Source organism: Trypanosoma brucei, chromosome 1, assembly GCF_000210295.1.
Source record: "Trypanosoma brucei gambiense DAL972 chromosome 1, complete sequence".
NCBI classification, from domain to species: Eukaryota; Euglenozoa; class Kinetoplastea; order Trypanosomatida; family Trypanosomatidae; genus Trypanosoma; species Trypanosoma brucei.
In genome coordinates, this window is record NC_026734.1 from 545,782 (window position 1) to 554,455 (window position 8,674).

At 49.3% G+C, this 8,674-nt stretch overlaps 3 protein-coding genes across 3 annotated transcripts; all 3 read left to right on the forward strand.

Moving 5' to 3' along the window:
* Positions 1–6,606: 6,606 nt before the first annotated feature.
* On the forward strand, positions 6,607–6,840 carry TbgDal_I2340 (hypothetical protein, unlikely; the record flags this gene model as incomplete). The annotated part of the gene is made up of 1 exon (XM_011773209.1): positions 6,607–6,840. One exon carries the CDS (start codon positions 6,607–6,609, stop codon positions 6,838–6,840), a length of 234 nt encoding a protein of 77 aa, XP_011771511.1.
* A 556-nt stretch (positions 6,841–7,396) lies between these two features.
* Positions 7,397–7,717, forward strand: TbgDal_I2350 (hypothetical protein, unlikely; the record flags this gene model as incomplete). Its single annotated transcript, XM_011773210.1, has 1 exon — positions 7,397–7,717. The coding sequence occupies one exon, from the start codon at positions 7,397–7,399 to the stop codon at positions 7,715–7,717; it is 321 nt and encodes a 106-aa protein (XP_011771512.1).
* A 324-nt stretch (positions 7,718–8,041) lies between these two features.
* On the forward strand, positions 8,042–8,587 carry TbgDal_I2360 (hypothetical protein, conserved; the record flags this gene model as incomplete). The annotated part of the gene is made up of 1 exon (XM_011773211.1): positions 8,042–8,587. One exon carries the CDS (start codon positions 8,042–8,044, stop codon positions 8,585–8,587), a length of 546 nt encoding a protein of 181 aa, XP_011771513.1.
* Positions 8,588–8,674: the final 87 nt, after the last annotated feature.

Genomic DNA, 8,674 nt, shown 5'->3' on the forward strand with positions numbered 1-8,674 from the left:
TATTCCGTGTGAAATATATAGCTGCGAGGTCCATATATCGCTTCATTTTCTCCAGAGGTTGAACTGGTGGTGTTATCACTTTGTTCATTGGTGTTGGGTTGATGCGGCCGGTTTTCACTTTGTGTGCCTATCCGTTTCTCCACCACTGGAATGATGTGCTAAAGCTGACCTCTGCTCTTTATTCCATGACGTATTGTCGGGCCTCTCTGCTAAATCAATTTGAACCCACAGATTCCTCACTGGAGTGTGTTTTTTTATCATATTCAGTGTGGATTATGGTTCCGCGAGTGTGGGGTGGAAAGGGACTGTCGTTGGTCATGTAGTGTTTCTGTGGCCTGCGTAATGTTAGTACACCTGCACTCTTGGATTGAAAGCCACGTTCTGCGCAAACCCATTTGTGCTGTTTGATATTTTCATCTTCTTTCCGCTTCTCCGACATTTCATCGTCTAACTTTCTCGTTTTGTGCCATGTGAGCCCTCCTTTGTTCCCATAGGATTTGTTACAGACAATGAGCGCATGCGACTTCGGTGGAGGGGGCAGGGGTTATAGGGTGAAATTTCAGGCACCACCCCAAGTTCTGCAGCATGTGCGGGTGATACTGCTGATGGCACGCTAGCCACGTGCCCAGGGACCGACAAATAAAAGACGCTGTCCCAGAAAGACGCTGCTGATCCCTGTGCTGTATGACGCTGTAGCCGAAGCAAAGCATTGTTCCCCATGAAAGGAACGCTGCTGGCTCTTGGCTTCCCCCGATGAGACGGGGTACTGGACTCTGACACCACCTTGATGGAGCCAGCATCACCAGGGTGTGCAGCATGTTTCAACCGGCGCAATGCCTCATGGTAGGGTACACTGTGAATTTAGTTCGTATGAAACACTATGTGAGCTCTATCGGAATTTATTTTCCCGCAGTGTGTGCAGGGATGGGTCTGACACCATCTGCACCTGTTAGGAACTGTTTTGTTTATCCTCCGAAGCAACCATCCATATGTATTCGATGTCCCAATGCGGAATTGGCGACTTCACCTGGTCTATCGGTTTAGTGGCAAATTTTCTTTAGTTGGTTGCCATTCACCGGTCATTTCCAACCTGTGTGTCTTCAGTTTCTCTCTGCTCACCCTGAGGTGTCACTTTTCCAAGGCAGTGATGTCGGGTATTCACCCAACGTCTTGTTGAGGAACGTTTGCATGTGCTCTCGCTTTTGTGTTCGTCAATTCATTCTTTTCTACACCACAATGTCCAAAAATAAGCTGAAGGCAGATGCTGGTGCTATGATATCCGATACCCAAGAGTACTATCCAAGTCTCCCGCAAAATTCCTGCCTTTACCGCTGTTTCTCCCATTCGCAGTGGCTCGAACAGCGACCGCCGGTCAGTAGAAAGAGACATTTTACACGGATGAGCTCCCTTCGGTTGTAATATGCTTATCATTTTATGCAAAACCTCGAACATTACTATGCACTCAGGTTGGTAACTACACGCTATTGTTCCGGCTCCACAGTGAACCGTCGAGATGGGATTGTCATTCCTATATGTCGTTGAGGAAGCCCCTGATTTTATTCCTAAGGAAACAGATCCGTCTGCTCATACTTCAAAATACGGCATGGAATTTAGTTGGGTTCCCTTTGCACGGTAGTGCCTTACAATCCATTTCTTACATAATTCAAGCTGAACGCCGTCCTAGGAATCGGCATGCACATCCGATGATAGTGTTATATGTAACAAAAAACTGGGGGAGAAAGTTAGGGTGACTGGTGGTAGCGGTTCTCTTTGTCTTTCTACTTGGACAGCGAAGAGCTTCTGCATGATTGTGCGATATATTTGACGGGGGAATGAGGTGGGTGACATACAATGTTTGCACATCCCTTGCGTTCCTCACCGTGTGTTTCGCAAGTAAGCAGGTATCGTAAGCCGCGGATAAGTAATTCCTCACGAAGATAAAAAAAAAAGTTGGCTTGAAGGCGAGCATCGTACGCGTGGAATTCACTGAGTATTCCGGATATGATGTGGCATGCTTTTTTTTTTTCCGCGTATTCTACTTTGTCTTGTTGGTTGGATGCAGTATCACGGTTCTGTAAACCCTTGCCGTACATAATTTTAGCACGGAACGTTGCGAGGTAGAATGCAAGAAGTGTGCTCCTGATTGGTGCACATTTTGTCGAGCATAGGCCTACGACTTTTGCTGGTCACATATTTGTAGGTCTCTCTCACGTTCGCTGCATGTGTTGAGAAGCCCCAACGAAGTTACAGGGTGATACCCAGCACTTTCAGATTTCTCTCCTCACCCATGGGCGTGCCGTTTATCATCAGGATCGATGGTTTCCTTAGAAGCCCTCCGAACAGTGTATGTTTCGTTTTCTACACGTTTAGCTGCTTAAAGGATTTATGACTCACTCTGGCCACAATGCTTGGTCCTTGTTGTAGAGTGCACTCGATATCTTCCCTGTTTAATCTCCTACACGTGATTGTCAGATGATCGGCAAAGAAACCGTGGTAACAGCTTAGGACTTCCCGAAGCCACCAAATAAGAGAGTTAGTGACTATGATGAAGGTAAGCGATCCAATGACTATTTCTTGATGACCTCCTCTAGTGAAGAATATTAGTTGGGAGAATACTTTCTTTAAGCGACCTCTGTCTAATCGTTCAGGGAGACATGAAGCCGTCCAGCCATTCTGTGGGCCTTCCGCATCCAACTTTCTTATTTCTTTTATAAATTTGTTATGGTCTGCCGTATCAAATGATTTTGTGCTTTCAACGAAAGTGACTGGTCCGCGGTCAGTGCTGTGACGGCAATTTAATTAAGTGTGATCTTGAAGCATGTCGCCAATTGCCGCATGCCCAGGAGAGGGTATAGGTTATCTGCTAGTCGGCTTCTGACCTTTCTTAGCTATTATTCTCACTCCCACCATCTTGTCCATCGGTTTCGAAATGTTACTTGCGATTGTTACTGATCAGAAGAACGAAGTGTCCGATGGGTGTTTCCAGTTTTCTGTAGAGGGACAGTCGCCCCTCTTTTACATGTTCTGGGTGTTGTTGCCATCATAAGACTCCGGCTTAACCGCGCTAGGATCAGTCGTCTACCGAAGCGGCTCAGGTAGGTTGACGCAGTGCCATATACTTCGTCCTCTGGGGGAGCAGCACCGTTCGGAAGCTATCCTAGTGAATCCTTCAACTCTCCCACGGTTATTGGTCGAGTCCATTCATCTGGCTTTCTTTCTGGTGTTTGCATTAGAGGGGAGGCGGGAGACTTAGGAGTGTCGCGCTGATGTTTTTGCATACATTGCTACTTGATCACGAGCGTGCCGACGCCATTTCATTGCTCGGTTGTCAACTGTAGCGACTGGGGTGACGAGTGGGCGTGTTGCAAAGACATTCTGTATAATTTTCCAACTACCCCAATCTGATTCACTCATCGTTGAGCATTTGTTCTTCTACTTTTTGACCGCAAGTGTCGTTATTAGTATTCGGTCCTCCGCGGCGAGGCGAATCGCTCATTAGTGTTAGTGCAGGCATTGTTTCTCTTTTCCATTTCGGCTCGCTCTCTGTGCCAGAAAGGCTTTTGGAGTCTTGGTTACTCGTGGGACTAGGGCAAGCGTCGCTTCCCTAATAATTGTTGCTAACGTTTCACCGTGCGTGTGTGGATATCTTCCAAGTTGTCATTTTCTCTACCCCTCTCTTTTCCGGCGCGGTCTAACTTCCTCCAACTAGCGCATTTCCATGATAACGGGGTCCACATAGTCCGTTGTAGTGAAATTGGCATGCCATCAGGGCCAAGGCATACATCGATGAAAATGATACGATGATCTCCGTGTGGAGCAGACCGTGGCGACCAGTTTGTAACATGGAAGTTCTTCGATAGAGTTATATCGAGTGCGGAATTGATGCTACGGTCACAGTGTCGTATCGTGTGGTCTTCCATGTGTTTTTGACGGTGTACCAATTATCTTTGCACTAATGGGCTATGGAATCTTTCCTTTTAATCAGGGGGACATGTTTATCCCACGCCAGTAGTCTGGAATTAGAATACATACCAACTATATGCCGACCGGCATGAAGGAGATCGTCCGGCCTTTCTGTGGCTACTTCCCTCCTTCCTCGTGGAAAATATGGGGAAGTCAGTGTGTGTGTATTGAAGGGATTGCGTGAAGTGTACTGTTGTATGTACAAATTCATGTCCGAAAGCCTTCGACACTGCCACCACGACCGGTAGGTGTCCGAGAACGACAATGGATACACCTCCACCTATCGAGTTATAGCTTTCCTTGGGCGTGGCGTGCTGTTTTTTTTTTGGGAGATGAAATCAATTTACCTTCTGATGGGAAGAGTTTGATCCCATAGAGGAAACTGAAGATAACCCTCTTCTCATCTAACATGTTGTTTTACGAGAGTCGTTTCGGACGGGAGAGACCAGTAGCCCTTATTTGGTGGCTGGTATAACTTGTTGGGAGTCATCTCCATGTCCTTATTACAGAGTGATTCAATGTGGATGGCATTGCTGACGGCATGTTTGCATGTGCGTAGGCTGTTTCTGAAAATAATTCTTGTCCTGTAAAGAATGTGGTGCTCACTCCACTGTCATTTGATGCCGCAGCCTTGCCGCTTGAGCTTAAACCTAACGTGGTAGGCTGGAGGCATTTGGCTTCTCTTACGTGAGTAGAGCACTGGGCCACGGTATTGCGTTGAGGTAGCCGGCAGCGTCAGGGACGACATTCATTTCTTCATCTCTCCTTATCTGATCGTCAGCAATCATTTCTTTGACAATCACTGTTGTTAGCTGCTGAGTTTGCATTGCTCGATCCTATATGACTCCATTTCATATTGTGCCGGTACTCAGTTAGATCCGCGGCCTCTCTTTGGTTCGCTCCTTGGTAAGGTCGCTACTTTTCTTCTTCTGAAACGTGACACCGATCCGTTTGGCATGAGACAGGCAGCATCTCCAGGGGGAGGTGAGCCACACAGAGCGGAGCACCATCCAATTTTTGATGCTTCACCATCGGCTAAATGGTGGACTAACTTAAACATCCTAAGCGAATTAAGGTAGTACGCTGGCTTAAATTCCTCTATGCGGCTTACGTACTCGTGCTGTTGTCTGAGACCCGTATCCCACAAACCCCTTCCGCTACTGCCTGTACCGAGTTCATTTCTCACAGTCACGGCTAAAGGGAGTATCCTCAGGGGGCACCAACGGGCTTCCACGCCTTTCCAGCGAAACTTGTACCACGGTGTTCTCCAACGGCCCGGTTGACCGACTCGCTCCTCCAGGTTCCGTCCTCCCCGTGCTGTATAACAGCGGTGTGGCTTTCCGCCCTCCTCACTTGCGCTTCGAGTCCCCCCGTTGTTTTATGCAACTTGTGTATATTTCTTCCCCTTCAGAAGCATTTCGCTGCTCGCTGTAAACGGTAAGGAAGAAGGAGTTTGTCTGGAAGGGGCACGGCCCAGCAGGCGAGACGTTACAGACAGCTGTTTTCCCCTGTAATAAGTTTCAGCCGAACAGGCGTCGAGGGTGAGGTGGCTTTTCACCCACTTAACACAAAAGAACCACGTATAAACATTAATGTTCGGTTTTAAGCAGCCACGACAGCGACGCCTGCGCATCATCAGCTGCAACTCCCCCTCCGACAAATAAGCGGACAAACCGCCTCGCAGGCTGTTCTTCCCCTTCGTTTGGAGCCATCAAAAAGGGGAAGAAATTCTAGAGTCCGCTGCTGCACGTTATTGCAAACAAGCTAAATCGCATGAGGCAATTCTAAATGGAGGAAGACATGTCCTAATATAACGCAACATGCGTCTCTCAGAGGAGATGGTCAAATAGATCAACCTTTCCACGGAAATGGAGTTCAGTGAGTGTGCACACATGCGGCAAACGTTAGTTTATCGGGCTATGATAGAAAGCATAAATGTTAGCCTTGCAGTACTCCGCCCTGGGGAAGGTATCCGGCTAACATTACTCCAATTTGAGCGACACCATCTCTTTGGTTGAGCTGTGACGTGCCGCGTGCGGCCGGCACTCTTCCACCGGGAAAGGGTTTTTATTGCTCAGAACCAAAGTGATTCGATTTCCCCGTGTGCAATAGTGCCTGACCCTTGACGTGCCGCTCATATTTTCAGGGCCGCTCGAGAGAATTCGCTGTTGACACGGACTCCACATTTTTGGCTGCGGTCACTGCGGAACATATCTGTGAGGCTGGTCTAAAGAGCAATAAAGAATTTTAAAGAAAAAATGCAACCGCGAAAACTCTCCTGTTGCTTGCATCGTTTCTGCTTTCACAAGCAGTGTAGACGAGCAAGACTTTTCTCCCTCTGTGATCGATCACTTGGTGTCCATTGGTTTCTTGTGTTCGGTATCGGCTCCCGAAACCGCTGAAATGAAGAAACATCGAAGAGATGGACATCACTACCTCAATGTCGGTGCTAAAAAAGAAAAAATGGGCTAGTGCGTTGCCTTCGCCCCCCTTTCCACTGTTTCCGTCGTGTTCGACGACTTCTTTCTGATCCGGCCTCGCGTTGATGGGTTCGCGGCCGGTTGCATCCTTCCTTACTGGGGGCCAACACTCGGTGGACAATGGTGTAGGGTGTGGGCCGGCAGCCGCTGTTCGTCGGTGCAAATGGGAACTGACCGTGGAGCTGACCGATGTGCAGCTTTAAAGGGTTCTGACGATGTGGTGCACTCAAAACCTGGTGGCTGTGGGTCCATCGGTGACGCAACCTCTTCCCCAACGCCGCCGGCTACCTCAACGCAATACCGTGGCCCAGTGCTCTACTCACGTAAGAGAAGCCAAATGCCTCCAGCCTACCACGTTAGGTTTAAGCTCAAGCGGCAAGGCTGCGGCATCAAATGACAGTGGAGTGAGCACCACATTCTTTACAGGACAAGAATTATTTTCAGAAACAGCCTACGCACATGCAAACATGCCGTCAGCAATGCCTCGACTTTCCTGGGAAGGCGTCATCCCTTACCTTCCCGCCTGTACGAATCCTCGTGAACCCCGCTGCCGGCAGCGGGTGGCCGGAGTCCTTCCCTCGTGGTCCCGGCCGTTCGAACTTCGTTCCGCGCTCTAGCACTTCTCATTGCAAGGGGAATGCACAGGGAAGCAGTATTTTCACGGGAGGAAACGTCGTTCTGATCAGGCTTCGCCGCCACAAAGCGTGGGTACTGGCAACGTCTTGCTGGGACGCCCCTTTTCACTTTTCGGCCCCTGGGCACGTGCCAGCGTGTTATCAGCAGGATCGCCCGCGCCATGATACTGCTGTGCGGGCTATGTGTGTGCGTGTGTCGGGGGGGGGAATTAGTTTTCGATTTCCCCCCGCCGCCACTGTCTGCGGTCATCTGCGCCATCTTCTTTGTAATCCTGTGGAAGCGTTTGCCCACTCGTTGCTGCCGACGTGGGTGAGTGCATGGGGTGTTTTGCGGTTGCCCATGTCTGGCTACCGAGGAGGTCCGATGTTTTCCTCTTTGTGCTTCGTTACCCTTTTCTGCCGCGTTGGGTCGATCCGTGCACACGAGGGGGGAGGGGCGGGTTCGCTCTCTCCGGCGTCCACCGGATGCGACTGGCAACCTTGCTGGGCCCCGGCAATCACATGTTGTCTGAGCCGGTGGTGCCCTTTTTTTTCTGGGTTGTGGCGTATTCTCTTCTCAGTGTTTGGCGCGTGCCCCTTTATTCCCCGTCGCGGGCATTTGCCTCTATTCCCACTTTTCTGAGGAAGCTCTATCGATGAAGGCGTTTCCAAGAGTTATTTACTGCACTACCGTTCGGGAACTTTTACTCGGGATTTTCTGTTTGCTTCGTCTGTCGTCGGGGCCCCGCGTTTGTATACGCTAAACGATTTGTTTTCACAATGCGGATTTCTTTATTTGTTACGATTACTGGCTGACAACGTGGTTCTTCTCTGTCTGTGTCGATTCAGTTGACGTCATTTTGTGGCAGCGTACATTGTAAGAAAGGCTGCAGCTTCACCCCCTTTAAAAGTCTCTTTTAGTGCTTCTGTAGTCTGGGAGAGTTGACTTTCAGAGGGCCGTCAGTTCCTTTACGTGGAGCGAAAATGCGATGCACGCATGTTCGTTTTTTTGGGAGTAGTGGCGTTGGACCGTTTGGATCTTGGTTTGTGCGGATTTTTGGTTCCGATGTTGTGAGGAAAGGATCCATGAGCTTGGGAAAGCTTTCGTTGTCGAATGGCGGTACCAACTTAAGGAAGTTCGGCTTCGATACATCGGGTGATGCTCCTGACAGGAGTTTTAAGCGCGATAGCGGAGCCGGTCCGTTTGAAAGGAGCGGTGGAGGCGGAGGCCCCTTTGGAGGATCATTGGGAGGACTATTCGATCGAGCATTAGAATGGTGTAGTGAATCACATGCACGCGACATCGCACGCCGGGAGGGGATTGACGTTAGAGACATACGTTTCGAAAAAACCCCCGAGGGGGGCGTTAAGGTGATGGTTGATGCACCGAATGCAACGATTAAACAGATAGAACAGCTAGGAGAAAAGGTGATGGATGAGTGTCCGGTGGCCCGGTTCAGGAAGACGCAGGTTACCTCGCCGCAACAAAAGGTGGAATGGATACGCATTCCTGATCGTTACGATCGTTAGTGGTACTTCGGTGTCAGTGTTGGTTGGGTTATCTCTTTTACCCTCACATGTGAAAAATAACTTGTGTCCCTTATTTTTCACATGTGA